General features: G+C 33.3%; 2 protein-coding genes and 1 pseudogene across 14 annotated transcripts in view; 2 read left to right on the top strand and 1 right to left on the bottom strand.

The window, feature by feature from the left end:
- LOC105298868 (histone-lysine N-methyltransferase SETDB2) overlaps positions 1-15,153 on the bottom strand; it is a 102,847-nt gene extending 87,694 nt beyond the window's left edge. For 3 of the 13 annotated variants that reach the window (XR_002782819.1, XM_023536694.1, XM_023536701.1), the window contains exons 1-5: positions 14,541-15,153; positions 8,939-9,304; positions 8,293-8,329; positions 2,344-2,469; positions 1,259-1,324 (exon numbers count right to left, since the gene is read on the bottom strand). Coding sequence is in view for 12 of the 13 variants with exons in the window: in XM_023536694.1 (XP_023392462.1) it covers positions 1,259-1,324; positions 2,344-2,469; positions 8,293-8,329; positions 8,939-8,977 (268 nt within the window). In the remaining variant the exon portion in view is untranslated. Of the gene's footprint in view, positions 1-1,258; positions 1,325-2,343; positions 2,470-6,500; positions 6,707-7,321; positions 8,262-8,292; positions 8,330-8,938; positions 9,305-14,540 lie in introns of those variants that run through there. The other 10 variants (XM_023536702.1, XM_023536695.1, XM_011370306.2 and 7 more) reach the window with 8 other exon arrangements.
- LOC111745883 lies at positions 10,477-10,595 on the top strand (annotated as a pseudogene).
- A 74-nt stretch (positions 15,154-15,227) lies between the features above and the next one.
- CAB39L (calcium binding protein 39 like) overlaps positions 15,228-21,792 on the top strand; it is a 144,259-nt gene continuing 137,694 nt past the window's right edge. Inside the window, exon 1 of the transcript XR_002782820.1 lies at positions 15,228-15,316. The gene's annotated coding sequence lies outside the window, so the exon portion shown is untranslated. The remainder of the gene's footprint in view (positions 15,317-21,792) is intronic.

Here is a 21,792-nt window from a genome sequence, read left to right as displayed (position 1 = left end):
TATATAAATAGAATGATGTCATTTGTTTCCAAAGACTATCAATACACTAGACCAATGCGGAAATAATAATAAAAGTGATATATTTCATGGCAAACTTTGGGGGTAAGGTTAGGACTATAATCTGTGACTATTTTCGGGGCAAACAGGAAATGGGTTAAATACTGACGTGAAACTTTATTACTAGAAAGTTGTTAATTCTTGTATTTGCCAAAAATGTCAATTACATAACTCCCCATTTACTAACAAACATTGCTCTATCTACCGATGAATTTATTGTGATAAATTTATTGCATTTCAGATGAACTACATAAAACTATGAAATAATATTCAGCATTTCTACTGATGAGATAATTACTTTAAAAGAACCAAAACAAAAACCCAACTAAAGGAAAAAAACTTTAATTAGAATTAGTTCCTCTGACCACCTCCTGCATTTAAAAGCCTCTTTCTTGCAGACCTAATGTAATCTCTTAAGAGTGTGTTGATTCCAAGTGCTACTGAAAGATACTGAGAAAGGGTGACTGTTTTCTTAAAAAGAATCTACTATTCTAAAAATATGTTAGCTACTGAAATTGAGAATATTTTTGAATAACAAGAGATTTCTTTAAAATATACTGATGATCTCAGCTATATTTTCAAAGATTTAAAATCTTAAGGCTTCAAATTATGACTGTTAAAATTATTACAATTTGTTGACAATATTGAGCAGTAGTAATTAAAATCTAGTAAACGTACTCCCTCAACACTTCAGCAAATTAATGACAGACTAAGATTTATAGGACAGTGATTCCAATAAAGTTAACAATTTTTCTAGTCCTGGTACGTTATCTTTGATCGATTCCAACGAAATTTGTTTATAGAGTTTAGAAGACTGATAATCTCATAATAATCTAGAAATGAAAAAAATTTCCACCAATTTATCTATCCCAGAATATACCTTTCTAGTACTGCTCTGTACACAAAGCAGGTTTATAGTAGTTTGGAGCCTTAGAATTCTATTTGTCCATTTTTATGAAAAGCTCTTTTGAAGAGATACACTTTTCATTGTTTCCCTAGGAGGCTTTGTAGGGTGTGTATGTCCTATCTCTGGATGGATAGGAATTTTCATTTAATAGGGAAACTGATTTATATAATTTGCCAGCATAGGGCTTATAATTTAAATTATATTTAGTTACTTGACATAATTAAGACAGGCCTGCTTTAGATGAGAGAAAATGCCAGAAAATACTCTATAGACTGGGTTTAGAAATGTACATACCCTTTATTAATGTGGAATTGTTACTTATAGTTGCTTCGTTCACTAGAATCATTGCTTGGATATATTCTGTTAAGGAAAAAAGGAGAAAAACAATCATCAGTAACAGCGTCTTTATTCGCAGTGCCAGCTCCTGTGCTAAACAATGTATATACTTGATCTCATTTAATCTTCACAACTCTTCTGAGAAGTTCTTAAGATTATCTGCAGTAGAGACAAAGAAATTGAGGCTTAGAGGTTAAGTTGTTTATTCCAGGTCATTCAGCAAAGAAATAGTAGAACTGGATTCAAATTTAGGTATATCTGACTCATGAAAGAATGCGAAGGAATATTAAAATGAAAAACAGTACTAAATTTTTGATAAGGATATAACAGACTGTCATAAGAACATCCAGAAAGTATACAGAACTGTCTGAGGAAAAGTAAAAAATAGTCTGGGGAAAAGTTTGCTGGCAAATCATATCCTGTGGTAGAATCAAGATTTCCTTGATTCCTAAAAGTCTTAGGTTCTACAACCAACCAGGGTCGAATACAAAGGAATAGAAAAAATAAAAACTTGGATGACTGAACTGACTGCCTATGTAGAATGCAAGTTTTGCTTTCAGAAGACTAGTAAGGCAAGTTTTTTTTAAAGCAGGCAAAATATTGTTATATGTACTTTAATATTTAAAAAAAACAGTTGTTTCTGAATGATGGGGTAATGGGTAATTTTTGTCATATTATGTACATGTACTAAATGTTGTACAATGAGCAGAAATTACTTTTGCAAAACTCCCCCAATCCTCCAAAAAAAAATGAAAAAGAAAAAAAAATGATGGATAAAAGGTAGCTTGAGGTAAAAATGGATGAAAATTCAGCAGCTATTACTCAAAGTATCGTCACCTACCTTTACAAAATATTCATAGTACGGTAAAAGCAAGTTTTTACAGAAGCAGGGTGCACTCACGAAAAGCAAACAGAGCTGATGTTAGGTTCTTAGAAAACAAATTATTTGACTTTTAAAACAATCAATACTAAAATAGAATCATATTGCATGCCAGTGGGTAACATTAGCATTAAATGTACTGACAGTTTTTATTGCTTCATACCTTTATTTGTGGCAGACCCATCTTTGATCTTTTGCTTCAGTGACTGCAGCACATTTTGCACTTGTTCAAATATGATGTCCACTTTCCCACCATCTTCCAGCTCCGTCCAGAAAGTTTTTGCATCACCTAAAATGTAAATTAGTGAATAGTCTAAGACCTCAATAAAAATAGACTGTAATTTCTCCCACGGTACATGTTATAGAAAATCCACTTGGTTTCTAAATCAAGATTTAACTGTTCTTCCATTTTCGTTGAGGAAAAAGATTTTGGTCATTGTTTCTTTACAAAAAACCTAGAAACTAGGAATATGACCTATCTCACTTATTTTTGCTAAGTTAAAAAATATGTTGAAAACTTTAGTAACACTATTTCTTGACTGGGAAATAGAAGGAATAACTTCATTCTAAGGTGGTAGTGGATGTTAACATAGACACGTTCATTTTAAAAGTTTTAGGAATATAACTTGCACTGAGTATGGAAGTGGATAGTTTCAAAATGAAACATCTCAACAACTGTTCAAAAAACTACATGTCCAAAAATGCTTTTAAAAATGTCTTTTACACTAACTTTTTAGTAATTACATGAAACAAAATAATGTTTAAAGTTTTTATAAAGTTATGTAGATGAGTCAACATTTCAGATGCCCAGCAAGGTAACACCTTAAAAATTTCCTAGAGAAATAATCCTTCCCAAGCTAAAAACAGAACGTGATAAAGGCCATTAAAATAAATTGGCAAAAGCCAAATCTCACACTTACACCAGGTTTAAAAGTAACAAAAATATCAAAGATGTTAAACATTATTTATAAAATGTTAAAATTAATGTATATAATGTTTAACATTAATAGAGACTTAAGCAAAGGAGAGACTAATAGCACTTTAGATAGGCCACCTGAGAAGCCATTAGGATTGAGCAGAGAGCCCAGCAATTTTATGAAAAATATTTTCTTTAGTAAAAACTTAACCCACAACTTTAAGTTTGGCAATGAAGACTCTTCATAAGAAGCTTAGGCTTCAGAGTCACCTGACCCCAGAGGGATCTCTGGCTAATTAGGGCTGCTGCCAGCACAGCAGCCTCAGGAGGGGTGTTGTTTCCTTGTTAACGTTCTGGCCCAGTGTGTACTATACAAGACTAAGCCTACTTTTAATTGCCCATAGCACAGCTCAGACAAGGTTTCAACATCTGAAACAAAAGCATGAATATGAGGACAAAAGGGATGAGAAATGATGCTTTAAAGGCAGGCAAGAGCCATGATATGGAGGGCCTTGTGTGCTATGCTAAGCAACTTCATTTTTATATGGAAGGCAATGGGAAGCCACTCAAGAAATTTAAGCATCTTATGATGTGATTCGACTTGTTTCTTAGAAAGATCACTCATGTGGCAGTGAAAAGGAGTCAAGAATGGTTTCTAAGGTTCTGATTCAGTCAACCATATATATAATAATGGTATTGAGATAAGAAATAAAGGTAGAGGCACATGTGAGAAATTCAAGTAGAGTGAGTAAACTAGATACACAGGCTCCAGAGTTAAATCTGGTCCGGATATACAAACTTTGGAGTCAATAGTGCACAATTGCTTGCTGAAGCCACAGAGTAGACATGGTTAGAGAGAATGTGTAGAGAATGAAAAGAGGGTCTTTAGAACATCAACGTGTAAGGAATGATTATAATGGGTACAAGAAAAAGGAATCATGGAGACTGAGGAGCAAACAGATGGAAAGAAAACCCAGGAGTAGCATCTCAGAAATCTGCACTTTGAAGTTCAGGTATATTTGAGTTTGAATCCCCAGCACTGTGTGACCATATCTACAAAATGGGAATAATAACAGCACCTACCTAGAGTTTATGTGCAGATAAGCATGTAGCAGTTAGCAAGAAATTACTATATACAATTTAACAGGAATATAGTCTTAGACAAAAGGAATTAATCTTTAATTGTGGAATTTTAGACATCATTAAACTAAGTAGGGAAAATATTTTGTAAAGCAGGGCTTTCCCATAATCTTTAAAATCATTGTTTTTCACTGAAAGATAACCAACAAAAATCCCTACTTTTAGGCAAAACTATTTGTGAAAAATTTATTATATTATTATTATCGTTTCTTTTCATGGATATGAGTCAATACTTCATACTAGTGATTTTTTGGGGGGCGGTGGACATCTAGACAGGAAGGATTTTGAAGGATTCAGAAACAGCTTTTTGTAGCATTATAATCTTTTGGAATAATACAACTCTCTCCTGGCTTGAGAAAATAAGCAGTGATGCTGAAAGACAGCAATCAAGACTTATAAATTTTTGTTTTTTAGTAACTATCATTTGAAACTGTGTTAGAAATGACAATACATGACACTAAATTATTCTTATACGAAATACTTAAAATGAATTATTTAAAAAGTCCTGGAATGGGTTACTAAAGAGAACAACGGCAATATATTTAAGAAACTAAAACCAATCAGAAAATACTGAAACTATCTGCTTGCAGAATAATTGAATGTAACTAAGGAATTCATATTTATTTGTTTGGAGTTTTTAACATATTGTTCCTTACAACATCCTTATTATCTCATACTGCTAGGTTTAATCATCACATTTTAATGGTTTTTCTTCATGTCTTCCCTCTTGATCATTTTATTTGTTTTCCTGCTACGGAAACTTTTAACCACAGTAATATTCGGTAAGAAAAGAGGTAACCAATCTATCTAATAAATGAGATTGACATTCAGTTAATAACTTTTTGTACAAAAACACTAAATGAGTATCATAAGAAGAAACATTTAAGTGACTTTCAACTGTAGACTGTATAGACGGTTACCACAATGTAAATGATTTCAGTTCCTTGCTCTTTTACTTCTTTGTGCATTGTATGCATGCTGAGGATTATAATCTACAACTGTAAATATTTCAGTATATTTCACTAGAAGACAGTTACAAGGAATATAGGAACAGGTACTTGAATTGAAAATCAAATTAGTACGCTAATATTTTGCTTGCAAAAATGAAGAGTACTATCTGACAACTACTGTCTGTCCAAACTTGCTCCCTTATTTAACTAATTATTTATTGCAAAAACATAATCAGAAAGCAAGAAGTATAGCAGTTTTGTAAAGAAGGAAGACAAATTATACTATATGTCTCCTAATCTCACTTGAAATAGGCAATGCTAATGAATCACACTGATTCGAATTCATTTACTAGATACATATTTATGGAATACTTACCAAATACACTGATAATGACTTAGGAATACAGAAATACATATATATTTCTTTTTTAAAAATTATATACTTCTATCTCCCTTGAGGAGCTTCAGGGCACTGGTCTAGAGGATCTCTAAGACATCTTTGAGCCTGTGATCGATCAGCAAAGTGTGGTCTATGAATTCTAGGCAGTCCTCAAATCCTTTCGGAGATTACGCTAGGTCAAACTATTTTAACAGTAATGTTAAGACATTATTTGCCTTTTTCTGTATTGACATCGATGGTTCAATATTAGTGGTGAATAAAAGTGTTGGTGTGTTAGCATGAATCAAGGCAGAGGCACCAAACTAAGTCTTTGTATTCTTCACCACCAATTTTACTTAAGAAGGTCCTTGAGAAAGCAACCTAAATAATTACCACAGTACAGTACCACAGTCTCAAGAAAAAGCTCTAGTGAGATTGTTTGAATTAAGCTAAATTAGCTGTTTTTTTATGGAAGATCATTTTTACTTAAAAGAACCACCAATAAAAACTACGTTTTTTCAGACTTGGATGTTAGGCACATGTTTTCTTGAAAATGAACAAAGTGAGACTATCATTTGAAGAATAAAACTGACAGCATTTGTTACTGATAATAAAATTTAAGTTACCAAGGTAAAATTGGAAATTTAGAAACTGTGCATTTGCCATGGTAAGCTTGACAACTCCTTAGTAATTAATCACTTTTTGATGAGGTTGGCAGCAATATTAACAACTGATTTCTTTAATAGCAGATGGTGAAATATGTCAATATTTGGAAAACTCTGAATAATTCATTGAACCAGTATTTTCTAAATGGCCAATGCATGATGTTATAAAATCATACATATGTTAAAGACAAAGTGCAAGACAGACTAATGAATTTTAATGTAACAAAGTGTAAAAAATCTGATATGAGTTCAGATTCCACTATAACTAACCTTGAAGGAATGACTACTTGTTGAATTCTGTAGTTGTATCAAAGAAAAATATCCACAATTATCTGAAATGCTATCAAAATATTCTTCCTTTTCCAACTTCTTGGCTGTGTGAAGCTTCATTTTCTTTATACATTTCAGCCAAAGCAACATATCACAACAGATTGAATGCAGAAGTAGATATGAGAATCTCTCTTCTATTAAGCCAACTATTAAAGAGATTTGTAAAAACGTAAAACAATGTTCTAATTTTTGTTTTAGAAAATAGTTATTTTTCACAAAAATGTAATGTATATTAACAAGTCGGGTTTATTATTATTGTTTTTTTAGAAAACGAGTCAATTAACATTTTCGAAGCTTCTCAATTTCAATTTCTAATACAATAAATATGAACATAATTATCCACATAAATAAGAGCTCTTACGGATTTTAAATGCTTTTAAGAGTATAAAGTAATCCTGAGACCAAAAGAAAGTTTAAGAACCACTGGCCTAGATAATGATCCAGTGAAATCAGTACTATGATATGTATAACAGTATTAAAAATATATACACAATCTCACTGAAGGACTGAGTGAAAGGTGTTGATCTAAACAATTTTGGAAATAAATGGAGTCTGTAAGACTAAAGGTAAAAGGAACTGTGCACAAGCACTGTAGTTTCCCACCTGGCGATAAATTTACATCTCTGATACTGCTACACACATACAGGCATACCTTGTTTTATCATGCTTTGCTTTATTGCACGTCATAGATGTTGCATTTTTTACAAATTGAAGGCAAGACCCTCCACCAGTAAAAAGATATGACTTGCTTTAATACTCACATTATTGTGGTGGTCTGGAACCGGATATGCAATATCTCTGAGGTATGCCTGTATGCTGGAGTTGAGCAATTAATTAAATGGGTAACAGATGGTGGGAGCCACATTTCTCACTGTTGGAGTGAGAGTTTATGGATAAGCAAGGAAAGTATGCTAGAATGATCCATGTGGTAATAAATAAGTGTTGGAGACATCAATATATAACTCACGTTTAGCTTAATATAGATACACAGTTACATATAGAAGTACATATAGATATGTGTGTATATATAAATGTTAGTAAACACATATATCTCTATGCTCTGTCAGCTGAGAGGGGCTAACGCAAGGACACCCCAGTAACAAGAAACACACTTATTGCCCTGATCTTGGTTTCTATTATCATTTTCCAATAAAAGAACCAATGCTCATTGAAGAAATGGCTGATTCTAGGGCTGAGGTAGGAAATATACAAGATGAGCCTGGAGCATCTTCTAATACCAGAAAATAAGGAAGTGCTAAAAAAACCGAACCAAACTGAATTAAACCGAGCCCAACCCACCTACATTGGTGAGAGTGTGTCAAAGTGACACAGAGCCAATTGAAAGAGCTCCCAATGGCCAATCCTGAGACAATTTGAGTAACAAAATAAAACAGTACTGGATTAAAACCCAAAGTATAAAATAAGTATCCATGACTTCCTATTGATATAAATAAATGATTGAATTTGTTACATAAGTGGGGGAAAGGAGACAAATTTTTCTTACAGAAGAATGTAGATATTCTATTCTCAAAGAGGGGGAACCTAAATCCCCACAGCTTAAGTATGGGCTACACATAGTGATTCAAAGAGTACAGTAGGGAAAGGAAGAAAATAAAGGTCATTTACAGTAGAGAAATCAGATGACACCATGTCAGCTAGGTGATCAAGCTCAGTGAGAAATCATGTTAATAACATGTACCCTTGATATGATGTGGTAAAAACGGCACTTTACCTCTATGGTCTTCCTTCCCAAACGCCATAACCTCAGTCTAATCATGAGGAAAAAAAAAATCAGTCAATAATTCCAATAGTGGGGCATCCTATAAAATACTTAGATAAAAAAATCCCACAAAAATAAAAAACAAGTCTGAGAAACTGTTGTATCCAAGAAGGCTCTAAAGAGACATGAAAAGTTAATGTAATGTAGTATCTTGGATGGGATCCTGGACAGAAAAAGACATCAGGTAAACCTAAGGAAACAGGAGTACATTATGGACTTAATAATAATAATATGTCAATACTAACTCATTAATTATAACAAACGTACCAGCAGAATATAAGATGTTAATCACAGGCAAAAGTGGGTGGAGGAACCATGGTAACTCTCTCTGTACTATCCTCTCAATTTTTCTGTAAATCTACAAGTTCTCTAAAACATAAGTATTTTTGAAAAGTACCTAAAGTACTGACCTAGCATTACAGATATACTATTAATTATGAATACAGTCAAAATGTTGGCTACATCAGAAAAACCCTTAATTCCTTCTAATTCAGAAAAGTCGCTTGCAATAAAACACCTCGAAAATTCCACAATTTGTCTTCTTTAAGTAGTCTGTACACTTTTAAACATAAAGTTTAACAATGGTTTTTCAACCTACCATTTTTTTCTCCCATCTTTTGGCGTCGTTTATAAACATAAAATTCTTCAAAATTAACTTTATCAAAGGACTGAATCACTTTGATTGGAGAGTATAACTGGAATCCAACTGTGGTCTCTATGAAATTTGCAGTCCTCAGAGAAAATACATCATCATTATTCCATTTTAAACCCAATATTCTTTGATACTTGAATTTTCAAATAGAAATTGTGGTTGAAGAAACTTTCAGAAATGATTAGTCCAACATAATGACAAGTCCATGAATCTTCATCAATTAAATATTTATAGTTGTATCAGATCACTGACAATATCTTTTTAAAAATAAAAACCAACTCCATCTTTTGGTCCATGAATGCATGAAACATTCTGTAAGGAAAACAATGAAAAATGGTACATATTTGTAAAGAATCAAATATATAAAAAAGATTGTTATATAATAATAGCTCTATCTTTTAAAACAGCATCAACTGTGAAAAAAAGAATACTTATTAACTGGGAAAGTAAAATATAACAATTAGGCAAATCATAGAGAAATTAAGAATTAACAATATTTAATATATTTAATTACCAAACTATTCCCATTTTATAAATATTTGATAAAAACTTTTAAATGGGAATAATAATGCTAACTATCTCATAAGGTTGCAATGAGGATAAGACTTAACCACTTAGAATAGTACCTGGCACATACAAAGGATTAAAAAAATGCTAGCAATAATTATTATTCTTTCAGTAAATATACTTTTAAAACAAAATTTGGATTTTGGTATATATAATTTTTTATAATCTTTCACTGATAATATATCATGCACGTTCCCCTAGTCACTAATATTTTTCTATAATATGACTTTTCAATGATTGTCTAATGAATGTACTTTGGTCAATAATAATCCATATATAAAAATACACTAAAGAATTTTAATAATTAAATTTTAATAAAGTTAGTACTATAAATAAACCTCTATATTGAACATTTAGATTATTTTTTCAGTATAATAATTAATGCTAGAATATGCTTTATGCATATCTATGTTTATTTCTCTAAGATATACACCTATAGGTGAAATAGGTTAAAAAGAGATCTCCAATTTTCAGTCTTAAGACATTAGTTAACATACGATAAATTCTCCCATTCCCTCATCAAACCCACAGAGATGTTAGAATATTTTTAAAAATTAAAAATATGTAGTCATGCTGAAAACAAAACGGGAATTCTCTATGGACCTAGTCTGTGAGACCTCTCTGGGGAAAGGAAACAGATGGGAAGCTGCAGAGATAATGTCAACCACCATCAAAACAGGGCAAATGGAAATGCAAATCCTTTCAGTGCACAACCAAGAGTAATCAAAAACCTGAAGAAAGCTACACCATGAGACTGAACAAACCCACAAACTGATGGACTTCAATTCAAGAGGAGAATTAATAGAGCATCCTGAAAATAATTTTAAAACAAATGTTATTGTATTTAATACTCCCAAAGAGCAAAAGAAGGAAACCTCATCCATGAATAACATATAATTTTGAAAAATAACCAATTAGACTACGGCCATGCCACCCTGAACAAGCCCAATACCCTCTGATCTCGGAAGCTAAGCAGGGTCAGGCCTGGTTAGTACTTGGATGGGAGACCATCTAGGAAGACCAAGTGCTATAGGTGTAAAAAATAAAAAATAAGGGATTGTAAGCTAACAAGGTCCTTGCAATCTGTGAGGTCAACCAAGGGTTGCCTCACCTAAAAAAAAAGAAAAGAAAAGAAAAAGAACCAATTAGATATCCTGAATATAAAAACAGTTGTTGAATAAACTTAACAGAATACTGAATAATAGCACAGACTCAGATGAAGAGCCAGATAGTAAGATAGAAGATTGAGTTGAGTAATTCGCTCAGTACACAGAGCAAAGAAACAATAAGAGGAGGGATAAAATAGAATGAAGAGGCAATAATGACCAAGAATTTCTCAGAATTAGAAAACACATAAGCCCACTAAGGATCCATTGAGTAAGAAGCAAGACAAAATTCTTAATATTTACTATTAAACAAACTGTGGATAAACTTCAGACTATCAAAAATAAAGACAAAGTCTTAGAAGTTCCCAGAAAAACCAGATTATCTGAAAGGGATGTGTATCAGACTTCTCAACAGAAATGCCAGATGCAACAAAAGAAAATAAGTTTGAACCCAGAATACTATTTCAGACAAGCTATCTTTCAATAGTGAGGATGAAATAGATTTTTAAAGACATTCAAAGAACCTCTCAGGGACCCTCTGAAATAAGGAAGTACTTCATGAATAAAAGCTAACCTAAAAGGATGTACTGAGGTACAAGAAGCAATAGAGAGAAAATGAGTAAAACACATTAATGCTAGATAAACATTGATTAAAAATGAGTGCTAATAACAAACAAAACAAAAATGCTAGACGATAGAACTATGGAAATTATGTTCTTTACTGGAGAGGGGATGTAAGGGAATTGTTGCAAGGTCAAAGAAAGTAAAGTAGAAGCAAGCTAAGTTTTTTGTAGGGAGGTTATCAACACTAATTAAATTTAGACTTTGGAAAAAATAAATATAAGAACTGTGTTGAAAATATAAAGGTAATCTATTAAAAAGAAAACAGGTTGAACAAAGAAAACTTGGGGCTAACCTCAATTAAAAAGAAGAATAATGTTAAAATAAGATATGAAAGATCTGAAGAGAAGCATGGTAAATAAGATGACAAGAAAAAGGCCAAAGAAGTTAATAATCACAACAGATTCTCAGACTGGATTGCAAGCAAAACCTAGCTACATTTTTAAATAAGAGATCCATTTAAATCAAACAAAATATCATTGAGTGGCTGAATGAAGGGATGTGAAAGAAGACATATCAGCAAATACAGGAAACATTCATACCAAACAAAACAGAATTTAATATGAAAATCAGTAAGAGGCAAAGAAAATATTTTACCAAAAGAACAACTCATGAATACCTAATTGATATTACTGACAATACCAAGTAGGCTCAAGATGTAAAAATCCCAATAAGAGGAATAAATATAAAAAAGTATATCCCCACTTCTCACTCCCAGAATACAGGTCCATAAAGTTTTATAGATGAATTCTAGAAAACTTTCAAGGAACAGGTAATTTCTAGAGTATACAAACAGTTCCAGAGCGAGAAAAATATGGGAAGCTAGTCAATTTTTTTTTTTTTTTTTTGAGATTAGTATAGCCTTGACACGTAAAAAAAGAAACTCAAGGCCAAAAGCACTTCTGGGTATATAAGCAAAAATACTAAGTAAAAATATGCAGCAGTTGACTAAAAGTATATTACCAATATAGAGTTTATCAGAGGAATATCGCAAAAATTTAAAACTGGAAAGTTTCTCAATGTTAATCACTATATTAATAAAGGAAAACTATCATCTCAGGTGCAGGAAAACAAAATTTAAAAAATTCAGTTAAAGTCAACAACTGTTGGGGGAAGGAGAGAGGGCATACTCTTAACAAACTAGTAATAAAAGAGAACTTCTTTAACCTGATAGGCTGCCTACTAAAATCTAGCAGCAAACATCATAGTGATGAAACACTAGAAGTATTTTCATTTAAAGTCAGGCACAGGATGAGGAAGGACACTTGCCACCACTGCTCTTATTGAATACTGTACTGGAAATCTTAGAAAAATACAGTAAAACAAAAAGAGGCCTAAAGATTGTAGAGAGAAAAATCTGTAAAATAAACAAAAACTAACAAAACCAAAAAGTTAAAAGCCAAACAAAAAGTTGGGAGAAAATGTAACATATTTTAACAGTAGTAACAAAGAAAGGACATAGCCATACACGCTGAAGAAATTTTTAAAAATTATACAGGATACCATATCCAGGACACATAGAGACTTCTAAATCATTCAGAAAAAGATGACTAAATAGAAAAATGGATATTTTAAAAAAGACATTATACGAATTTACATAAATTATAGGTTAATAAACACGGACACTGCAACCTTACTGGTAATCAGACAATGAAATTTTAAAAAATGAGTACCACTTTCATCCACCAGATGGGCAAAAAGAAAGATAATGTCTCCTTGATCTAGGTTACAGGGAAACTAAACTCTAATAACTACTTGTGGGATGTGTGAATTAGTAGAAGTATTTTGTAGGAAGATTGGCAAGACGTATTAAAAATAAAAATGTTCATAACAAAACCAAGCAATTCCGCTTTTAGGTATATATCTTGAGAAATAGCAAATGTGCACAAGAAAACACATACAAGAATTTCCCTGCAGCATTGTTTGTAAGGTGAAAAATTGGAAACAACCTAACGTTTGTTCATCAAGAGGAGAATGGCAAAGAAAATGTGGTATACAGTACACAACAAACAAAACTGAATTTACTATGAAAACCAATGAGATAAAAATATATTTTACATTAACAGAAAAATGCGGTTATACACTGGAACACTATCGAGCAGTAAAATGAGAATATGAGCTATAAATAACATGTATACGATGCAAAATTATCAAGAATTACAGAATTATAATATACTATTTCTCCTTTAAAAATTACAAATGCATATATGTGTCTATTTTAGGTATAAAAAAAGTGGACTCAGCAACAGTCTTTGTTGTGGGGTGGGGGAGCAAGCAGGAATTCAGGAATTATGAACTGTTTCTTTGTAAGGTTCTAATTTTGTAGAAGAAAAATGTAAAAGTGTACTCAATTTAAAAATTAAGTATATAATTTTCAAAAAGGGACTGTTTTAAAGCTTTCTAGAACATACTGCCAGACTGCTTTCCAGAAGGGTTCTAACAATTTATACTTCCACCTACAGTATATAAATAAGCACACTCAGTAATAGCTTATTTTTAAAGGAAGCTCTCCCCGGTGTTAATATCTTCTAAAATTTTTTAAATAACTGAACTTACAAAAGTAAAACATGCTTACTGGAGAAAATATGCAAATACAGCAAAGCATATAGGTGAAAATTTAAATCACTCATAATCACATCATCCAGAGACAACTAGTGTTAACATTTTGAAGTGTAACAGGAATTTTTTGATTTGTTCATATTTTCCCCTTTCTCACTTTTTCATTTTGGCAGAAAAGTAGTTTCACTTCAATTTACAGTTCCTTTTTGTTTTTAGAAATAGATTCTTATGAAACTGTGACCATTTCCTCTGTTTCTTATGTTTTAATTAAGATGACGGTAATGAACATTTGAGAATAACTCATGTGTCAGTCACACTTCTAAATATCTCACTTTTTCATAGTCTGCATAACAATCATGTAAATTAGCATATCTGCTTTTCCAGTGAGGTAACTGAGGCATGCCACTCCGTAAGTGCCAGATACTAAAAATAAAGAAACAGAATGGTCTGAGCCCACGTTTTTTTATTATTCCACTCTGCCGCCTTAGTTACCGCTTTTCTTGGCCTCAACACATACAGAACTCGATGCAGGTTTCCACATGCCGAAGAGCAGTTAACTACATACTGTTCCTTATTTTAACTATGCGTTGGGTAAAAACTTATTGGTTTGCGGTTAATGTCACGTGCTCTTAAGATCTGCTCTCAATTCCGTGATCTCGGGAAAATGATTTTACTTAGGGCTTGTGTAGTCTTACCTGTGCAATGGGTCAGTGGTTAAACCTTCAAGTTCTGCTTCTGGATTTTATACTGCAGTCCATATCCTGCAGCCCCTTTTACAGCCTTGGGTTCCCAGCTGCTTAGGAATCACATCACATTAAGGTGTATACCGAGAGACAGACTGAAATGGGGTTTGAGAACTCAGCCAGCCCGGGACTGCACGTGGGTGAAAGGAAAAGGGAGGTTGCAAGGGCTGAGATCCACGCGGCTGAGGGCTTCGCGGCGCTCTCAGGTCCTGGGCCCCAGAACCTGTCGGGGGCCACCCACGGCCGTGCCTCAGCTACACTAGCTCCACTGCGTTTACCACTCTGCCCGCTCCTTTGGTGAGGCTGGGGTCGGGCTCCTCTCCGACTCCACGCCACCAAGAATCCACGAGCCCAGGTGCCCCCTCGCCAGGAAGTACTTCACCTCAGCTCTCACCTCAGTATCAACTGTTCCGCCTCGCCACAGCCGAGAAGGCGAACCGCCCAATCTCTAACATCCAGGTCTACCAATTGCGAATACTAAGTGGGAGGAGTCGGACACCAACGGATCCCACCGCCTGGCGGGGTGCCCATTGGTTGCACACCCCACTGGGTCCACGCCTCAGAGATCCGCGCGCGTATCTCCAGCAACGCGGCGGCGCAGGGGCGCGCCGACTCCCAATTGGCTGTCAGAGCTCTCGGGTTGTCTCGCGCTCTCTGTCTGGGCCAATGGGGATAACCGCAGTCGAGAGGCTGGCTTCGCTGGAGAGGTGGCGCAGCTGTTTCCTTCGGTAGGTGTTTGGCTGCCATCTTGTGTGTGGCTAAGCCTGGGCTTCTTGGCAGTTGAAAGCTTACTTAGCGACTCAAGGTGTAGAGAGGTCCTGAGGGAGCTTTGGAGGAGAGGAGGGGCCTGAGGGTCTTCTCACTTTCCTGAATTCCTGGGCTGATTCTCAGCCCTGGGAAGAGAGGGCGATGAATGGTGGTGATGGGGATCTCAGGCATGTTTTGTTCGTCATTGTGAGGGCTTGGCGGGAGCTTTGATGCATTAACACTGATTCCTTGGATTCCAGGGAGCAGTTCTAATAATAATCTGTCTCAGAAAGATTCTGACCATCAGCCTCCAGACTCTGGTTCAGAAAGGAACAAGGCTAGTGATTAATGGAAAGAGGAGAGAGGAAGATGCCTCACCTCTATCCTCCGATTCGAAAGAGACGTCTTTATTTTCTGTTTCGGAAGGAGAGGCTGCTAAAGTGTTTGCTTTTCTCGATAGTTATTCTCTAAGGCCGTCATTTGGTAGTAGTGGGCGTCAGTTTCTGCGTTTGGGCAGTTTTTGTTCACTAGTGTGCAGCCTGCATTCCTGCATTGGTCTTTTTTAAAAGCTGGAAAGTGGTGATCTTTGCAGAAACAGTGGAAGTAAAGGAAGAATTTTGTCAAATTTTGGTTTCCCTGGTTACGATCTTTAGAAGATTTAGAAATCTCTGGGTTTGCCTTTACCTGCTTGGCTGCTTCGTCGTGGGGGCAGTGTCGGGGGGGGGGAGGCTTTTGTGAGCGAAAGCATCTTGAGCTCTCTTTGGGTTGAGAGGAAAGAGACAAGTAACCCTTTCTCATTATTGTCATTTTGTAAATTGAAGTAGAAAGGATGCATTATCTCTCAAGGGGAAAATTTATCGGATCTGAAAACCTAACCTGTAGAAGGCTAATAATAGTTTGTGATTAGCTTGAGCTGTTTTGACTCGCTTGAGAGAAAAGCAGAGATACCTATTGCCTTGAGTTTAGTTTTCAGTTATCCAGGGTTAACTGATGACCCAACAGATTCAACAGTACCATGTATTTTGTGGGAGGAATACAAAAAAAGTAAAATAATTTAGTAATTAAATATTAATTTTCTTTTCAATTTTTGCTTTTTAATCTGAGTCTTATGAAACTTAAGTTGCAAGTGTTCAAGTTCAGTAAGAAATCGGTGGCTAAGAAACACCAATAACACATAGTGCAGCTCAGGAAATGTTTGCTAAAACTTTTGTATAGCGTTCACATGTAATCGTGCCTGGTATATAGTCAACGATATAATTGTTGAATGAATAAAATAATGCGGTAATTTGGAGGTGTTATACATTTTGGGGGTATAACTGAAAAAAATTTTAACCTACTTTCTGGAATCGACTTTCAATTTGTTTGAACTAAATTTATTTGTTGATTCCAGTTTATACATACAAATGATATTAAGGATAGGTTCATATTTATTTTTGTGAGGTCTTTTTATGAGATCATACTATAAAGAAATTTAGATAATGAAGATGAGCTCTAAGTGATAATGTTCTATTTGCCATTTTTTATTGAAAGCATACAATCTCAGTTAATGAATAACAAACTGATCAGTGTCTTACATCTCTTCTAAAGAAAATGTATTGCTTTTCTAGTTTTTTTAACATGGAGTCAAAATACTGCAACTTTAAATTTACTATATTGCATAAATAAGTTCTGTAATTTTAAATAGATAAGTAATTTAAAAATAAATTAGATATCTTTAAATTTTTCTTAAAAGAATACAGTTCTCTAGACTTAATATATAATCTGAAGATTCTTAGAAATTTTTTAAAATATCACTTGCATGAACAATGTTAAGGGACTTCAGTAAAAACGATTTAACTTAGATTGGTATGTTAGAGATTATTTTTCATTGCAATCTCATATACAAATTTAGATTTTTTCCCATTATCAAGTGGTGCACTCTTTAATTATAAAAGAAAAACTTTAATAACACCCTTTAAATGAACGTGGTATTTTGTGACAGAATGTAGATTATGATCTATTTATATAAATCAGTCAAAGCTGCTCTCAGAACTTGTTTGGAATTCTTGCATTTGGTACTTTAAAAACCTAAATGTTTTTATGAGTGAAGATTTTAGTGTGATTATGAGCACTCTTTATTAAAAAAACATTCAAAATGTGAAAGGTCTACCCCTCTACTAATGAAAAACCAAATTGCAAATGATAATCATTCTTTTAAAAATAACTTTTGAAGTACTAGAAATACTTTGTTGTGCTTTATAATAGTTTTCATCACATAAATGTCACTTGGGGGAACATTCTGAGACTAAGTTTCAGAGATATTTCTCTTTTCCTAATTTAGTGCATTTTGCCATCACTTTTCTGGTCTTTAACCAATGTGGTTCAATTATGGGGATAAACAATGTGACTAAAAATAAAAAAGATTTAAAACAATATAAATATCAAAATTACCGCTACAGTTTGTGTTGTTCAGGTAATCAATGAAATTTATTGAATGCCTGAATCGTGAGTATGTCCATTAACTACTGAAAATGCTTGTGAGATAAACACTTGGAACATTCAGATCATTTTACTTAAAGGATAAAACATTTAAAGTCTTTTATATGGCTTTTTTTAAAGGATGGAGTAATTGAAACACTAACATTTTCCCTTCACTATAAGGGCTCCTTTTATAATCTCATTTGCTCCTGGCGATTAAACTGTCATTTTTGTGCAAATGAGCCCTAAATCTCTGACAAGTTCTGCTTTCTTTAGTACTTAATACACATTACTCAAAGCCTTTTGGACAATTAAATCTACTCCATTTGTATACAACTCTCTCCCTCTTGTGTGTTTTCTATTTTGATTAAATGGCTTAGATTTAAAATTTGAAATTCTTGCCTCTCCCTTTTTTCCCAACTGCATAATTGGTTGCTCAACCTCCAAAATGGTTTTTTTTTTCAATTTTCTACTCTCGCTGCTACTGCTCTAATTTAGGCCCTTTTCTTTTTTCTTAAAAGCATTTATGTCATTGTATTATTGACAAAGCCCGTATTCCTCAACTTAGAATTTGTATTAGTTAAGATACAGGTTTGACTGCTATAACAAACTAAAAAATAATTGCGGCCTAAATTTTTTTTTTTTTTTTTTTTTTTTACCCTATGTAAGAATATGAACTGATGGGGTCACTTTGCTACAAAAAGTTGTCAAGGACCCAAGATTCTTCTAACTGTTGTTGCTCTACTATTCTTATCATGCAGCTCCATCTTGTGGACCAAGATGGCTGCTTCTCACCATTATATTGCCACATGCTTACATTAAAGGCTAGAATGTATTCTGGTTGGGCACACGAAATATTTGTTAAGTGATAGTAGGAGTAGAATTTTTATTCTCTAATTTTAGAAAGCTATTTTTTGTTTTATATTTTAAGTAATAACTTCATTTCTGTTATGATTTCATGATGGTTCTGTTAGATTTCTACACTCTTATTTGGGAGGCCACAATGCTTGTGGACTGTGTTATCACTTGCGGACCTAGGGACGACTCTGTACTTTGCCTTTCTCTGTAAAAATGGTTTCCACTCTCCAAAATTACTTTCTTTTGAAAGTAATTGACGCCTATCTCAACTTCTTTCGAAGTATAGACAATTTTATTCAATTGCAATCTCTACTTACACTATACTCAAATTCTTCATTTGTATATATATTACTTTGTGGGAAACAATAACTTCTTGGAAGGCAAGAGGCCTTGAGTCTGGTGAACACATGTTTGCACGCAGTTGTTATTGGATAATTGTTTGCTCATTTGAAGTATATTTCATATTTCAAATAGAATAAAGAATTGAGTGGGGAGGTCAGAGATAGCCCTATCTTGCTGTGTATGTAAAGTGTGTTTTGTTCCTTTGGGGAGTATATTCATCTCTTACAAATAAAAATGTCAGTACCCTGACAAAACATGAGCAAGATACATGAACTCATGATCACAGAAGAACAAGCACAAATGGCTTGTGTAAAAATATTTAACTTGTAGTTGAAGAAATATTTAAACAAAGTAATTTGTCATACATCAAGAGGCAAAATATGCATACTCTTTCACCCTTTATAAAAAATTTCTGTGGAAATGGAGGTGGAGTCAAGGCTTCATGATCACAGCATAATTTCATTCTTGTGAAGAAGTGGAAATAATATGCAATGGTTAAAAAATGGTTTAATAAAATATGGCACACCAAAGATAGGCTACATTTGATAATAGGCCATATTTCAACCTTTTAAAAGGAATATTTTCAAAGGAATATAGGCTATTGTGATATAGGCTATTTAATGGCAAAGGAATATAGGCTATTGTGATATAGGCTATTTAATGACATAGGAAAATGGTCACCATTAAATGAGAAAAATGGAATAATCATTGAAGAAAAGCAAATTAAATCACAGTGAGATGCCATTACAATATATCTTAAAATCCACCCTCACCCCATCCCAATCCACCCCACCCCCCAAAAAAGGAAAAAAATATGAAGTAGCAGCAAAGATGCAAAGAAATGGGATTTAGATCCTGCTAGTGGGAATGCAAATACTATAGCAATTTGGAGGACAGTTTGATAATTTCTCATAAAATCAAACATACCCTTATTATATGACCTAACATTGACATTTACCAGCAAGATATGAGAGCTCTATTAGCTTCTCTTTCTTGCCAGCATTATCAATTTTTAAAATTACTTAGCATTATCAATTAAAAAAAATTGTAGCCATTATTTGAGATATGTAGTAGCATCTCATTATGATTTCAATTTACATTTCCCTAATGACTTTTGTAAGCTTTTCTCGTGAAGTGTGCAGTGAAAACCTATAATCATCTCTCTGCAAATAATTATAGCAGTTGTATTTGTAATCATCAAAAACTGGAAGTAAACCAAATGTGTCTCAACTGAGGAATGGATTTTTTAAAACTGAAGTACGTCCATACAGTATAACACTGGAACGAACCTCTTTTAGTCCAGTATAACACACAAATATATGGAGAAAGGGACTATGATATAACTTTATACTAAGTTATAAGAAAAAAACTTAAAAATAAGTCATAAAACATAATATAATGAAAACACTAAAAAATGTGACCATACAGCAGATGAAAATGACAAATCTATTTCAAAATAAGCGAAGAGAAATTAAGGAAAAGATGAAACTTTGAAATTATAAATAAAAGGAGCTCAATAATGAGATGAGTAGGCCGTAGAAGGATGTGAAATGAGAGCTGACAGAACTCAAGAAAAAATAAGGAAAAAGTGACAGTGATTAAATTAGAAAGAAAATGAGTGAATGTACATCACAGAAAGCAAGAGAAATAGAGAATAGAAAGTAGAAAATTGAAAATCAAAGATTTTTTTTTTTTTAAAGGAGAGAAGAGAAAATGACAAGACAGGCAAAGACAGCCAAAATGCATGTGTTAAGAGTTACCCAAATGTAAATCAAAGCATAGTGATATGGTTATATAACATTCTGAATGTACTTAATGCCACTGGATTCTATAAATGTTAAAAATGTTAAAATTACAAATTTTACCACAATAAAATGTTAAAATTACAAAATTTACCACAATAAAATAAATTTTAAAAATGCAAACCAAAGCTATTTGAACAGCTATTAGAATTATGGAACAGAACAGCTATTAGAATTATAGTTCAAGAACACTTGACATTAAAGAGTGTTTAAGTCTACATATGTTGAAAGACACACCATGAATCTGGGTAATTCAATCTAGAACAGTTAGCACTAAGATATATTCTTACAGAATTGTTGGATTTTAAAAATTAAACGCACACACACAAAAATACCTTTTTGCATCAGTGGGAAAAAGAAAAAGACCAGCTCAACATGGAAAGAAAATCAGATTGGATTAGATTTTTGGCAGCAGCATTTTATGCTAGATAATAAAGCAACATTTTAAATATTCAAGGAAATAAATATTTCATATTTTACCAAACTATCTTTCAAGAATTTGGGACATCAAAAAACACTTAAAAACATAAAACAACTCAAAGAATATTGTTTCAATGAATCCTTTCTTAAGAATATACTAGAGAACAAATTTCAGACAACCAAGAAATGATTGGAGAACCATTAACATAAAGTCAGGTGGTGAGCATTGAATAAATTTTTTTGGAGCACTAGGATTAAAAAATGGAAATGATGATAGGATGGTATGTAAATGTTATATAGTCTGACAATGTGGAAATAATATAGCTCACAAAAAATTGGGAAGAGAAAGAGTAAATGGAAAGCAGAATAAGGTGGTGGTTTGTTTCAGGAATTAGCAGTGAGGAAAAGGATAGCAGTTGAAGCTGACTGATGGAAACTTAAACATGCTGTAAGTAAGTATACTGTTAGATATATAAGATAAAACACTAATAAAAAAACCAGTGATCAAAACTAGATGGTGGGGAAGAAGGAAGGGAATAGGATGTTACTGATTTTGTTACTGTTAATAGCAGGGAACT

Source organism: Pteropus vampyrus, unplaced genomic scaffold, assembly GCF_000151845.1.
Source record: "Pteropus vampyrus isolate Shadow unplaced genomic scaffold, Pvam_2.0 Scaffold167, whole genome shotgun sequence".
Lineage (NCBI taxonomy): Eukaryota > Metazoa > Chordata > Mammalia > Chiroptera > Pteropodidae > Pteropus > Pteropus vampyrus.
Note: the sequence above shows the minus strand (reverse complement) of the source record. Positions and strands in the feature narration are given on the sequence as shown.